The sequence below is a fragment of the Taudactylus pleione genome, unplaced genomic scaffold (genome assembly GCF_031769625.1).
Source record: "Taudactylus pleione unplaced genomic scaffold, aTauple2 ptg000502l, whole genome shotgun sequence".
Classification (NCBI taxonomy): Eukaryota; Metazoa; Chordata; class Amphibia; order Anura; family Myobatrachidae; genus Taudactylus; species Taudactylus pleione.
Genome location: NW_028284904.1, coordinates 4027532 through 4042982, shown reverse-complemented (window position 1 = coordinate 4042982; position 15451 = coordinate 4027532). Strand labels below are relative to the sequence as shown.

The 15451-nt window shown below is 43.6% G+C and overlaps 1 protein-coding gene across 5 annotated transcripts in view; it reads right to left on the bottom strand.

Annotated features, from left to right (window-relative positions):
* Positions 1 to 3123: 3123 nt before the first annotated feature.
* ARMH3 (armadillo like helical domain containing 3) overlaps positions 3124 to 15451 on the bottom strand; it is a 154842-nt gene continuing 142514 nt past the window's right edge. For all 5 annotated transcript variants that reach the window (XM_088449983.1, XM_088449982.1, XM_088449984.1 and 2 more), the window contains 2 exons: positions 5748 to 5864; positions 3124 to 4127 (listed from right to left, as the gene is read on the bottom strand). In XM_088449983.1, coding sequence (XP_088306109.1) covers positions 4035 to 4127; positions 5748 to 5864 — 210 coding nt within the window. In that variant the 3' untranslated portion in view covers positions 3124 to 4034. The remainder of the gene's footprint in view (positions 4128 to 5747; positions 5865 to 15451) is intronic.

The window sequence follows — 15451 nt, the reverse complement described above, 5'->3', positions numbered from 1 at the left end:
GGTTCAGACACATCGATGTATGAGCTTCACAATAACCAGCATAGCGCGGCCACAGTACATACAGTAGTTATGAGACTGGCGGTCGCGATGCCGCCGGTCTCAAGACAGACATCGAAATCCTGACATGGGACTTAAGATAGGCATTGAAATACCGATGCCTATCTTAATCCCGACGCCGGAACGCCAGCCGTACGAGGAGAGTCTGGGGCACCCTTAGCGCTATCCGCAGTGGGTGGGGTCAGGTTTAGGGAGCGTAGCGGGGTTAGGTTTTCTGGGGTTAAAGGTTAGAGCTAGGCACCCCTAGGGGGAGGGATGGGGTTAGGCACTAATGGGGAGGGTAAGGTTTAGGCACAAAGGGGGGGGGGGGGGTTAGGTTTAGACACTACAGGGGAGGGTAAGGGTGCGGTGGGGAGGGTTAGGCTACAAGAAGGGAGGGTTAGGTGGCTAGTAGCTGGTTCCCACCGAAGTTTCCCTCAGGATAGCTGCCGCTCTCTGTTGGGAGGGTAAGTATACTTACCCGACCCCTGTCGGGATACCAACCATTGGGATGCCGTTGTCTGTATTCTGACAGGAGGCATCCCGACAGCCGGCATTACATACCCATTCCGTTGCCACGTCTACCTACTGTATGGGACAGAAAAACAGAGGCAGTCTCATTACTTTACAATCAGCACTCGTATACAATAGAATAAGTTTGTTTAATTGTTGACAAATATCTTCCACAGCTCTTAAGGTAAAGCTGCCAAACCTTACATAGTTATTTAGAATCACAAAAGTCAGTTATTAGACCGCATAGCGACAACGAGACAAATCTTATATATAAAATTCATTGGTCTGTTTGTTTGTTTGTCTGTCCTGAAACGCATTCGGAAAACACCGCTGCACCGAATGGGATGAAACCAACGCGAGTTGGTCCAGTTGGATCCTGGGCAGGTTTTAGGGGGTTAGGGTCCCAGTTGGACCTCCCGTTGGTGTACACTGGGCAGAACTGTGACCCGTGGAGCCAGTTCTGGGCCTTCCACTGGATGGATTTGGATAAAAACTTCAGAGGGGTGGCAATTGGTCTGGGATGCCTAATGGAGTGGTTAGGGTCCCGGTCGGACCTCACATCGGAGTGCGCCGGACAGAACTTTGAGCCAGGGAGCCTGTTCTGGTCCAATAATTACATGGCATTATTGGTTGTTAAAACCAATAAATGACTTAAAATTACCCCCAAAACTCAACTTTTTTGTTAATTTATGCAACCCCAATTTAATTCAAGCAATTATGTAAATGAAAAATAATTGCTCTCTATTTTTACACTTTTTACTTGGCCTAAAACTACCCCATAATCATTTTTCTCTACTTTTTTTTTTTTGCAGTTTTTGTTTCATTCACTTCTAAGAAAATTAAAAGAAAAAAAGTTTGCTTTGTTTTATTTTATTTAAAAAAATAAATAAATGCATAACTCATCCATTTGCTGCAATTTTAAAAGAATAATAGATTTTTCTTTGGGACAGTAATAACAATTATTACGGTTACCCAATAATTTGGATATGCCCCTGTATGTGTTGAAGTACTATACAAAGTTACATGTTATTGCCTGCAGGTGTCGCTGCTCAAATTGCTGTTTATGGAGAGATTTAGCCAAAGGATGTTTAAGAGCAGCAACAACTTTAAGAGTGTCACCTGCAGGCCAAAAAATGGTACTGCACTGTGAGAAAAATACAATTTACTTATTGTTTTTTTTTTTTTTCTGAGGACGAAGGAGGAAACAAACTGCAAGGTTCAATTACATTTATTGTACACGTTTAAAAAAAATAAAAAATAATAATACCATAGTAGTGTTCAGTTAAAATGGGCTCTTCCTATTGTCACAAATATAACCATTTAACGGTAGTACTAGGTAATGTTTATATTCTATAGGCTCTGTATTACGTAGTTGCTGCACAACAAGAGGTAACAGACGTTTGTGGAGATGTACTAAGCCGTGGAGAGAGATAAAGTACCAACTAATCAGCTCCTAACTGCCCTGTTACAGACTGTTTGAAAAGTGCCAGTTAGGAGCTGATTGGTTGGTACTTTCTCTGTCCAATTTATCTCTGTCCAAGGCTTAGTACATCTCTCCCTTTATCCCTCAAAAAACATTAAGTTTAATTTGAAATAACCAACTAGCATTTTCTAGTGGTTAAAACCCATTCATTCATCAGAATGGCAGCATATGGAACTATGGCCCGTATTCAATTGCCGGCGAAAAGTTCCAGACTTTCCACTTACATCGAGTGTTTTTGGAGAACACACTTTCCATGCGTGCGGCCGCTTTTTGCGAAAACGCGTCCCGGCGACACTCAAACAGGTGAAAAGTGCTGTCAGATTTGGGGAAATCAGCCTGACACCCCCCAAAAGATGCACTGACATGGGGGATCACTATGGATACCCCCGACTAGCCCTGCTGAAGGTATTTGGGGTGCTTAAATGCTCTCAGTTGCTGCTATTTAGTGTCTTTGCACAAGTGGCGAAGAATAGCATTTGGCAGTTTTTATGGCAAAAATAAGTAGTCCCAGCAAATTTGGGGTACATGAAAATGGGTGCACACATAGTTAAAATTCGTGGTGGGGTGAGGTTTTAAAAAAATGCACCTTCAACAGACACCTGCAATCAAAAAAACAGCTTGGGCATACTTGGGGGACCCCCTGGAGTCTATTTCACTAGTTTTTAAGCTTGTCCCCCAACTTTGTTTTTTTTTCGCCCCCAAAACGAAAGTACTTTTTGGGGGTGATCTAAAGTAATTTTTTTACGCACTTTACCTTTGGGGTACTGTCCCAAGGCTGCAGGGGTGTTACCGCAACTTTGTACCCCAAACCCCCAATTCTGCACTTTTTTTCGCCTCCATTCAGAGGAGAATCTTTTCCGCTGGTTACAAGGCGCAGACTTTTCGCACCGGCGAAAAGTCTTTGCAATTGAATACGGGGATAAGTTTCTGCCTGGTGAAATGACTTCAACGGCGGAAACTTGAATACGGCCCTTAATGGGTAACAAGTTACCCTAAGGGATTCCCATACAAAACCTGAAGCCTTAACTGTACTTTCCTCAACTAGAAAATTATCCCATATTAACACAAAATCACTGGTCAGTGCTGGTAAGAACAGGGAGTTATATTTATTTTTCTACAAATTCCATACTATTAACATTGCTCATCATTAGTGTAATACAGCAGTTACATTGTGTTACAAGATCTCTAAACATAAAAAAAGTAATAAATGGATTCTTACGACACAAATACTAACAAGGTACATGGAAAAAAAAAAAAAAAAAAAGGTATAAATGAAGCAAAAACAAAGATGTGTAGCAATAATTTAATAGTACGTAAACTGATTTTAGGTCAGATTTTGCAGCTGGAAGACCTTAGGCTGTCCACACACATTAACATCCAATTGTTCCGTCCGGCTCCTGGCTTTGGTAATGGCAGAGCCTCCAGATACGGCAACTTTTTTGCTACATCGGGTGAACAGGAAAGATGACTAAGGAAGTTGTCTGCCCACGTGGGAACCATCCCCCTTACCCCAAACTCTATGGCGACATTCACATGACAGTTAAGAAACGAGGCCAGTCTATGTCAGTAGATCATCACGGAAAATAATGAATTGCTATCTGTAAGGCAACGTGTAGATTACATATTATTTATCACAATACAAAAGGGGAAGGGGGGCTATTTTAAAATAATACACTGAATCTCCAAACCCGTTCCATCCATCTTGCCGGTCATACGCCCGTAGTGCTAGAGTTTTAGACGCCGATTCCTGGCTATTAAACAAGCCATGATAAAGATACTGGCAGAGCCAAAATTCAAAACCTCCTCCTCTGATTGGTTTGTGGATTTGTGCGCATTAGAGAACACAACTAACCATCACACGAGGGCCAAATTCCAGAATCATCTATAATTAGGTGCTAAAACGGAGATTACGTTTAAAAAGGGAGATGAAAAAGTAATGAGTGTTGTTCCAAGCGCCGGACGGGCAATTGTCCAATAGGGAATCCGATAATAATGGGCAGTGTTAGGAGATGGTTGAGAATTCTTTCAGTAGTGTCTCTTGGCTCAGTGTGTTGAAGGCGAGGTTTTTCCGTACATTGATACTAATAGACCGAGCCTAAGGAAAATAGAAACCCGTGTTATAAAAGTATAAGGGACGGTCTTGGTGTCTTTCAGATATAGATTTTGCTCATCACCCTGCAAACAGATTTGTTAGATTTTCCATATGTGACGTGGTTTATCGGCTGATGTATCAAACAAACAGTGAAAAGTGTGGAGAAGTGGATCAGTGGAGTAGTTGCCTGTAGCATCCAATCAGCTTTGAGGTAGCATTTGTCAAGTACTGTACATTCTACAAAATAAAAGGAAGATGCTGATTGGTTGCTCTGGGGAAACTTCTCTATTGGTCCACTTCTCATCTCTTTTTACTGCTTGATACTGTACATCTCCCCCTTTCTCTGTTCTTGTATTTTAGACTACTTGTTGGGTGTTCTGCTCTGCGGTGGTATTGTTGTGTTTTAGGTTTATTTCTGCATCAAACAAGTACAAATCTCTCCACTTACTGGCACGGCTCTAAGGCAGGATTGTATGCATCAAAGAAAGGCTTTTATATATTCATTTGTCATTCTTTAGCTGTTTGGTCATTACCGGCTAAGGCCCGTATTCAATTTGAGCGGACCCGCGATACTTTTCCGCTTCTCAGACTTTTCGCTTACATCGTGTGTTTTGTAGGCGGACAAGTATCGTGCACGCGCGCACGCGTATCCCTGTATTCAATTTGAAACTACGCGAAAACGGGACTCGGCGAAACTTAAACAAGCGGAAAGTGCTGTCAGATTTGGGGAAATGAGCCTGACACCCCCAAAAGATGCTCTGACATGGGGGTTCACTATGGTACCCCCTTATTTGGCTTACTGAAGGTATTTGGTGTTTTTAAACAGGCTCAATAGCTGCTAAATAGCGTTTTTGTATAAGTGATGCAGAATAGTATTCAGGAGGTTTTTTTGCAGAAAATAACTTATCCCAGCAAATTTGGGGTACTTGAAAATGGGGGTCAGCATATTTTAAAGTTGCTGAAGTTAAGTTTAAAAAACGTAAAAAATCCACCTGCCGCAAGCCCCTGCAATGAAAAAAACACCTGCGGCATACTTGGGGACCCCCCCCAGAGTCTAGTTCGCTAGTTTTTAACTTTGTCCCCAACATTTTTTTTTCACCCCCAAAATGTTTTGGGGTGCTCTTAAGTGTTTTTTTTTTTTTTTTAAATTTGACACAGTTTGCCTTTGGGGGACTGTCTGAAGGCTGCACGGGGGTTCCCGCAACGTTGCACCCCAAAACCCCAATTCTGCACTTTTTTCCACCCGCTATTCATAGGCGAAACTTTTTCACCTATTACAATGCATTGACTTTCTGCCTAGGTGGAAAGTCTTTCAGATTGAATACAGCGATACTTTTCCGCCTGGCGAAATGACGTCATCGACAAAACTTTTTCGACGATTCCGGCTTTTCGCCTCAAATTTAATACGGGCCTATGTAGTGTTGGGTAGAGGAGACATGGCGGGTCTTGGAATTTAGGCATGATTCCTTTGCCTTGTTAAAACTATTGAATCCCTGATCCTAGATATCTGGGCAGCCCTTAACCACAGTGGATTTGCCGGCTGGATCACGCCTCGTGCAAACAATGTCTCTCCCCCCCCCCCCCAGAGTAAAGAAATTTAGTTTTTGTTTTTTTTAAACTCACCAGCTCCTTAAAGAAAGTGGCTTCTTTGTGCTGCTCGGAATATCGTTCATACTGGTCAAGTCCATCTTGCAGCTTTAAAGTCAGCGTGTCGTAGTTGGAGCGTACAACTTCTAAAACCTGATCATCAAATAAAGAGAACAGTGTTTTATACTCTAATATGTCAATGAAAAACAAAAACAACAACCGTCAACCATGATTCACAGGAGATGGCTGGAGGATTGTGGGTCTACGAATAGAACATTCACAAAGTCGACTGATGTTATGTAGACATGTTCAATGTGTCGATGGCGAGAATGTCGGCAATACTATATGAAGCCAAACGGCACACTGACCCTAACCGCATATATGTACATCATGTAGACATGCATAATGTCAACATTGTGTCAATGCCGATACCTTGCATGTCGACACTGTGAATGTGGACAGTATGATTGCACACCGGCTAGAGACACTGCCAACCTTTACTTGAAAGTCATCAACACTCTGGGTCTCTCTCTAATGGCCTGACCCAGAGCTGGACACTTATGCATGTGCGGCTGCGATTTATTATGGATTCACATCTGCGATAATATGCAAATGCCAGTCTGAGCCGCCCCCTTGTGCCCTTGCGAGCGCCGGACAGTGCAAGCCCTAAGACGCCCACTTCTAATGTCCATGGTCAGTGCAAATCCGCCGGTGGACTCCAAGACTTCAGTATGGCGCACCATTGCGATCACCATCTACACTTACAACGCATTCCTGCATACACGCTGTGTAACTCATGCGCCGTACAAAATAATCGCTCAACTGCAAAAACATAAACTATAGATTTCACCCCTGAATCAGGCCCTATGTAACCAGGAAAACGCTCCATTTACATTTCCCCATCCTTCATTTCACAGTATAATACAGAGGGGAATGAACAAAGTAAAAGCCCCCCCTAGACAGGAGGGGAGTCATTTTGGTTTATTGGCAGTCTTCCATCATTTCATTGTCCCTGCTGGATCTCTGTCATAGACTCATGTGAAGCCATGCTCCGTGCAAGACTTGGCAGACATGTTGAACATTAATAGAAACAGACGGCAGCGTCCAAGCTCTGTGAAAAGAAGACTCTCTTCTGTAAAACCAGAGTCTGCTGAAAACTTGCTCGTACAACTGACACTCTACATGCTCGTCTCTCACAGGTCCATTCTCTCATCACAGATATGTAGAGACAAGTGTTGCCTGAGCCAGCACCAGACGTATTGCTAAAGAAGGGGAGAATAGAACGGTTACCACAAGAGTCTAATGGTCAGGGGCTAAGGTGCGGTCTCCCCAATGTTGAGGCAAAGGAGGGGTCTCCACAATGTTGAGGCAAAGGAGGGGTCTCCACAATGTTGAGGCAAAGGAGGGATCTCCCCAATGTTGAGGCAAAGGAGGGGTCTCCCCAATGTTGAGGCAAAGGAGGGGTCTCCCCAATGTTGAGGCAAAGGAGCGGTCTCCCCAATGTTGAGGCAATGGACCGTCATCGCACTCAAAGCTACAGTAGTTGGCCATATATATATATATATATATACACACACACACACACACACACACAGGTTGAGTCTCCCATATCCAAAATGCTTGGGACCAGGGGTATTTTGGATATCGGAATACTCCGTATTTTGGAATAGTTGCATATTATAATGAAATGTCTTGGAAATGGGACCCAAATATACACACAAAATGCATTTATGTGTTATATACACCTTATACACACAGCCTGCAGGTCATTTTAGACAATATTTTTTATAATTTTGTGCATCAAAAAAAGTTTGTGTACATACATGAAATTCATTTATGTTTCATATACACCTTATACACACAGCCTGAAGGTTATTTTATACAATATTTTTAATAATTTGTGCCTTAGACAAAGTTTATGTACATTAAACCATCAAAAGTCAAAGGTTTCATTATCTCTGTCATGCTGAAAATATTCCGTATTTCGGAATTTTTGGATATGGGAGACTCAACGTGTGTGTGTGTGTGTGTGTGTGTGTGTGTGTGTGTGTGTGTGTGTGTATGTATATATAATATTTATATATATATATATATATATATATATATCACACAAACTCGGCACTCACATGCTTTTCAATCTGCAACTCCTTTGAACATAGGGAATGTTGGTTCCAAAATATTGCAATAATTTGTTAAGCTGGCCACCGCTTCACGGTCATTCCCATCTAGCCAGTCCCTACACTGATTCTCAGATAAATGAACTTGATCTGCCATCTTGGCCTCAAGCTTGCATACATTTTAAACAGAAAACTGGGTCCTGCCTTAAAGAGACAGGACCACACCCAGGGCTATCAGTTAATAAGCACCTGGAAAAAGGGAACGCCTCCGTCTGGCAGCCACGCCCCCGGCACGCCCACCAGAGGGGGCATGCTGTCAGTCACCATCGACAGCACGCCCCCTTTGGTGCGAGACCCGAAGCGACAGCTTGGCTGTCGCTGTCCGGGTCTCGTGCATGCGCACGATGGAGCTCCCTCCGTCGTCCGCATGCGCATTGGGGTAACATCGACCCGCTTGCGAGCGTCCTGCGCTCGCGAGCGGGTCTGAATGACCCCCTAAGCACACTGCACAGACCTCCATACTCACAGAAACCTGCACCATAAACACAAGACATCTGAACCACAGCAAAACACTAGTGGGCATTGCAGTTGCCCTACCAAATGCTAGTAAAAGGCATAAAATCAATGTCAGTGGATACGCGGACTATTGCTCCACAGACACAATATAGGAGCCCAAGGTTAGCTGAAGTCCCGCTCCTCCTTCTGTCTATATGCACCCGTCTCTCTGGGGGCGTACATGAATTTGTATGGCATTAGAGCGTCTGCGGGGTGAAATCGTTTTCTCTGATTGATGAGAGGCGTCCCATGGGCCGATATAGGTGCATGAGTGCACCTATATGTTTGTTTTAGAAGATGAATTAAATGAATTAAACGTGTTGAAAGGATGTTTGGCAGGAGGGGGCACAATCTTATTCCTTACAAAAGGACCTGATTTTTACCACCTCTAATATTGGATTTTGCCTTATACTACCGGATGCTTATCTGCGGGGAAGCGCATTTTCAGGAGCACTTCAACCAATATAATAAAAATATTCAAATACACAAAATTGGCACATGTAAGAAAGGACCACGAAGGTGTTAGGACATAGGGACTAATCACAATATAAATGAAGCTAATCTGAGCAGAACTTTAGGAAGAAAAACAGAAACGTTTAAATAAAAGGGACTGGTCATAAAGCTGGACTACTGCGGGTAGGGATGGTCATCGATCATTAATGGCTACCAACAATGATGGACATTTGTTTTGCCATCAATAGCGGAGGGTCCAATGTTTTTCCACCATCAATGGCAGAGATCTGCTGGTAACGCAACAATGTTTTTTTTTTCTTGGCGCACAGACCTGCCTCCCCATCGTTCGCTGTTCGACTCAGCCCACTTCCCTCATTGGCCCACCACATTAACATGTCAACGATTAGGGATGCCCATCGATGGTTCAAACGATCCTTTGTTTTCCATTGATGGTTTCATGTCATCCATGTAAAGTAGTGATGACACCATTGATGGTGAACCATTGGATGGCCATCCCTCAGGTGTGCAGGTGCATTTAGAATGTAAGCTCTCACGAGCAGGGCCCTCTTCCCTCATGTGCTTTTCCTTCCTTTACTTATATTGTTATCTACTCCTTATAACCTAACCCTAACCCTTGACTTTTGCCGTCCTGCTACTGTTGCAGCAATGTTTATATACCATGTACTTGTCCTGCAATGTCTTATACTGTATGTCAGTGTTTTCTTGTTCTGTTCAACTGTTTCTGTACTTTGTTTTTATACTTGTTAAGCGCTGTGGAACCCTTGTGGCGCCATATAAATAAAGGATAATAATTTACAGATCTAGAAATACATAGAATATTACAAGGAGAATTGTGCCTCCACCTTTTTTGCGACTTGTAAATGACCCATACTATCCAAACAATGTAGGTTCTTATACAGATGTGTGCACATACATCTGACTTCCTTGTTGCTTCAAACAACCCTTCTAGTTGCGACACGGTAACGCCAAGCGTCTTTTCATGCGACTTTTTACCTTCAATTGCGCGTTATTCAAAGAGCCATTCGAATAGGGCGCACAAGCAGCTTCTGCATGAAAAGACGCTCAGCGCTAGATTCGCAAGGCACTCGCGTTATAGTTAACGCGAATTGCAGCGCACGGAGGTTCCGTGTATTTGGACACATCTGTATCTCTGATGCAGAACTATTACGCCAGAGTCTTACGGAGACCCTTACTTGGCTATAACAATATATGTAGAGTTTATTCTAATGGTTTTATTACTGAAACTCTCCGCTAATCTATGCCCAAATAAAATGTAAAGGACTATAATTACAGGTTGAAATCAGAGGAGTAACAATGACTGCGCATGAAAGAGTAATCATGAAGATTGAATTATGTATCACAGCAGCGAATATGCAAATCCATCGGAAATTCTTAGCTTGGTGGAATAATATGAAAGTTAAATCAGGCTCTTTCCTGTGATTGCTTTTAAAGTACAAAGAGGTTTTTTTTTTTTTTTCTTCACAGAATAATTTTTTACTTCCCTACAAACTGAAAAGTGAATACAGAAGAGCCAGACGGGAGACACAATCTTTGTAGACAATAAAGAAACTGCTTGGAGGGGTTGTGTTAAACCTGCAGACATGTGCAACATTATGGGCCTGATTCAGACCCGCTCGCGAGCGCACAGCGCTCGCAAGCAGGTCGATGGTCGTGCAGTGCGCGTGCCCCGGAGCGAGTGAGAAATCACTTGCTCCGGGGCTCGCTACAAGACGGGGCGGCTGTCGATGTTGGTTGACAGCTCGCCCCGTTTTGTAGGTAGGTCGGGGGGGAAGGTGGCTGCGCAAACGGAGGCGTTCCCGAAGGAACGGCCCTACTAGCATCACACGTGATGTCAGTAGTGAACTTCCTGCTCTATTAGAGCAGGAAGTTCACTGGGGCTTGCAGTGGACGAGACACTACTACAAGGGTCTCGTCACAAGCCCGATGGTCGCGATAATCACGACCATTGTCAGGCTGCCCGCTAAAGCTGTGGGTGGTTACCCACAGCTTAGCGAGTGGCCTGGAAGACGGAGTAAAAAAAAAAAAACGGTCTGCCCCGATTCAGAGCGAGCGCTCGCAAATAGCGAGCACCTCTGAATAGGGCCTATATACGGGTGGCACAGGGAACCTGTTCTGCAGAATTTAGGCAGGGTGGGGGGGTTAGAAATTTCTAACTGAAGCCACCAGTCAGCACAACAATGAAACATTAAGGGGACGATTCAATTAAATGCGATGTGGGGGCGATGCAGGTGTTGCGCCATTGTGAGCGCTGGCAGCGGCCAGTCTATATCAACATTTTACCGGACATCCCTCTTAGGGGTGCGCAGAAATATGCGACGTTTTAGGTTACTGTATACATGGGTTTTGTGCGCACTCCGCTTTGCCCCGTACTTCGCACTGGATCTTGCAATCTTATTTTGTATAACTTGAATCGCCCCCTAAGTGATGTGTAGGCTCTGTATTACAGTTTGTAAATACAGTGTATGATTTTTATTGGCTGATGTTAGAGAAGTCTTACACTTTAATTACAGTCGTCCTACAAATTAGACCCTTTATTGAAAACTAGATCTGTGGATATAAAAGTGGAAATTCTCCTCCCATTCCCCTCCGCACAGCTACAATGTAAAGAGAATAACATTGTCTGTGTATTACATCTTCCTCGCTGCCTCCATCTGAGCTACAGTCAGTGTTACCGGCATTAAGCAAACGATGCAAACGGCAATGACAACACATACAAATAATTCAACATAAATAAGTACAAATAGTACAAGGAAAAAAAGCCAAACACTGAAATACTTAGACCACTACGGGCAGGATTCTAATTGAGCTATTTCCTGTTACTGAGCGTGCGCAAAAATCTCCGATGCATCATCACTCGCATTGCAGTCCATACTCTGATGAAGATCCTGCGCCTGGCATGGGGCTGGCACAAGCATCAATGGTGCGTCCGACGGTAGCACCTAAAGACTCACCAAGCGGTATTATAGCGACTACAAGACACTCAAAATGGGCGTCTCAGTCCTTGCGCATTCAAGCACCCGGCTATACACCAGGGAAGGGCTTGTAGCAGCATCTGCATGAATAAAGTTGCAGGCTTAACTAAAAAAAACAAAAAACCTCAAAAGTGGTCGCAGCAACTTACAGTCAGTCCCTATGTCTGTGACTATTAAAGACAGCAGCCCATGTTGCTGATTGTGAGTGGGAGACATGGTTAGAACAAGAGAGAGGAGGGCCCTGCTCATGAGAACTTATAGATGAGGGGAGTGTGGGGGTAACTGGGAGGTGAACCGGGAAGAGATGAAGGGGGGGGGGCAGAGGATGTGAGGGGGGCTGGCGGGCTTTAATGAACAGGTGCATTTTCAGGGCACAATGCAGGCTGGACGATAGTCTGATACGGCTGGTAAGCGACTTCCAGAGGTAGGGTACAGCACAGGACAGATCTTGGATGCGGAAGTGGGAAAAGGTAATCAGCGCAGAGAAAGAATGAATATCGAGGGTGAAGGAGACGAAGGAGTCCAGGGTGACCCACAGACAGCGAACTTGGGGGACAGCAGAGAGGACTGTCTTGGCAACAACAAGAGAGAGGTGGGAAGCAAGAGGGGTCCTGAAAGGGGGGGGCGGACAATACAGGTTGATCGCTGGCACTTTCAGGAAGGGATGGAAGAGATGAGAGAGAAGAGAGAGAGAGAGAGAGAAGAGAGAAAAGAGAAAAGAGAGAGAAAAGAGAGAGAGAGAAGAGAGAGAAAAGAGAGAAAAGAGAGAAAAGAGAGAGAAAAGAGAGAGAGAGAGAGAGAGAGAGAGAGAGAGAGAGAGAGAGAGACAGACAGACAGACAGACAGAGACACACACCTTGGTCAGGAATAGAACTCATGCCTTTAGGGCTATGAGGCACTATTGCTAACCACTGTGCCAACAATGCTGACCTATTACCACTTATCCTATTCATTTGGCAGTGCCAGGGCTGTGAACTTTGGTAAAGAGAAAGAAAAAAAATTAAAATAAACATTGTGGGTAAAAAGATTTTGGTTATACATCTGTCCTAGATTCGTGTCCAGGCGTATACTGTGTGCGGCTCTATATATCACATATACTAGAGGAGGAGCAGATGATGCCCCACCCTATAGTCACCTGACTAACAGACAGCACTGCCCAGAATTAACTATTCAATATAAACTGTACCTGCACTCGTCCTCGGGCAATCGTGCGCCAAATCACGGAAACACAACCAAATGGGGACATTCATTTAAATATAGATTTATAAAATGTCTACCAATGGTGTTAATGGTCTAATGCTATAGCTACATAGATAATTCCCCTATCATACAATATTACGCACTGGCACATTATACTTTAAATATCCATCTTGTTGCTGCCAGAGGTTCATTATGTTATAAGTTTAAGTTTGCAGACTTGTACTTTTCCCACTATAGAGCGTTAGTTCTGTATAACATTTATTTATTATTTACATATATTATTTATGCTCTCATACCAGCCGGGAAATAAAGTGTAACTGTCAGCAAAGCAACAAGAAGATTTTAGGAGTAGATGGATAAAGCCGAATCAGACTGTGCTAAATATTTACCAAACACCTTTCTGCCTCCACGAGTTTATGTCTGAAGACAATTCCCATATTCTGCCACTTACAGGCACAATAGACATACACACAATTTATTCCGTTTAGCACAAAAGATTTAAATTTGCTACGCTCTGCCATCTCCATTTGTGGCTTGAGGATTTGGCAGGAGAAAATATTATAGCCGTAGCCAGTATGTATAAAGGGCACAGGGGCTTTTCACAACGTGCTGTAACTCGTAGCAACTAAACATCAGGCTTCATCAGTTTAATGTCGATTAAACAAATTAAATGTCTGATTGTCTGCTTGGGGATATGGAGCATTTGTGCTATTTTTACCGTGTTAATAAATCAGCCTTATTACCGAATTGTGAGCGAGGGATTTTCACATTTAGCACATTCTTATTGTGCTGTAATAGTCATTGCAAATAGTTTTCTGTTGAAGCAAAACTAAGTGCCCACGTCGCCCGCACACATTGCAAAACACTGTGGCATTGTATCAGGGCTCCTGGAACATCTGCCCAGCTCACGTCAAGCTGTACTCATCCTCACTGGTCACGGGAAAAGCCTACACAATTCAGAAGTCCGCCAATGCGTGAAAGAGGCGTAAAAAGAACTAATATAAACCTCACATCGAAGCCCAACCTTCTCCCTCTGCCTTTCCTGTATACGGGACCGTCCATAACACATGAAGCAATAGCAGAGTGCATTCGGAAATGCTCTTCGCTGGTGAAGTGCACCTTGAAGGTGCAAACTGGTCCAATGGGATAAGGCTTGAAGACCACTAGCTCCCTATGCCAATGGTCATGTGCCCCTCCGCGTGTCAAGGAATATTCCTAAAAACTCTCTCTTTACACCCCTTTATCATATTATAATACGCTTGTTGTGCCAAAACATATTCTTCTGCACTGCTTTGCACAACAGTTGGCATCAATACATTATAAGGTATGCCGCTCCCTCTCTTGGGTCCGCTGTGATAAAAGAGCAAATAATGACTAAATGTATTCCTACATTTATATAAAGCAAACAGGAGCCCCTAAACAATTCAGCCACACCTCAACAGATTTCCAGATGCAAATTAACATAAAACTACATGGACACAAATACCATACAACACTGCTAATGACACAAGAGAGCCAACAGTGCCAGTTAGACTCGGGTGCAATATGCAATGTGATAAGCCTGAGAGATACCTAGGACCATGTTACAGCCAAGTGACACCAAGCTATGCCTTGGAGAGATGACAAAATTATTGGGGCGGTGCAGAACAAAACCTGGTGTTAGTGGATGTTCCTCACACTTACCCATCAAAAACTATTATTGTCAGGTGCCCCATCTGATCAGGGACAGATGCAATTCACTATTTCGGGTGAGCTACAGAGGATGGAACATGATCTGTATGGAACATTAACCAAAAAAAAAAACCTGCTGATAAATACATATGATGATGTGTACAAGGACCAGCCAAGTCCATCCCATGGGAAGTACATTTTGAACTTGACCGAAGTGCTCCATCATTCAAATGTGCACCACCAATATGCCCATAGCCGGCAAGAATATAGGCTCTACTTGATCAGCAGATGGCCATATTGAACGTGTGACTGAATCAACTGACTGGATGATATTGGGTATCATATGAGCATTGTGGCAAAGCCCAACATGCTTATGATCCAATGAAGGATGTCCCATACAAACTGCCAAAGGCCTGTGATGCAAGCTGGTTGTAGAAAGCAACCGCAGTACCTGAGGTCTACCAGAGAATATTCTGATTGGGCTTACTGAACATAGAGGGTGATATTCTTGTGGTTGTCCATGGTAAGAAAGCCAAGGAAGCAGAAGACGACCGCACGTGGCTAACCCTGTTGGTTCTCTGCAAATAAGTGAAACTAAGACTCCGTGTGAAGAAACTGCTCTTTAAGTTGAAAGAGGTTTATTTTCAGGGTTATATCATGTCCTTCCAAGGTTTATAACAGGGGTCAGGAAACTTTTTTACCTTTTATCCCAAAATCTATTTAGATACGC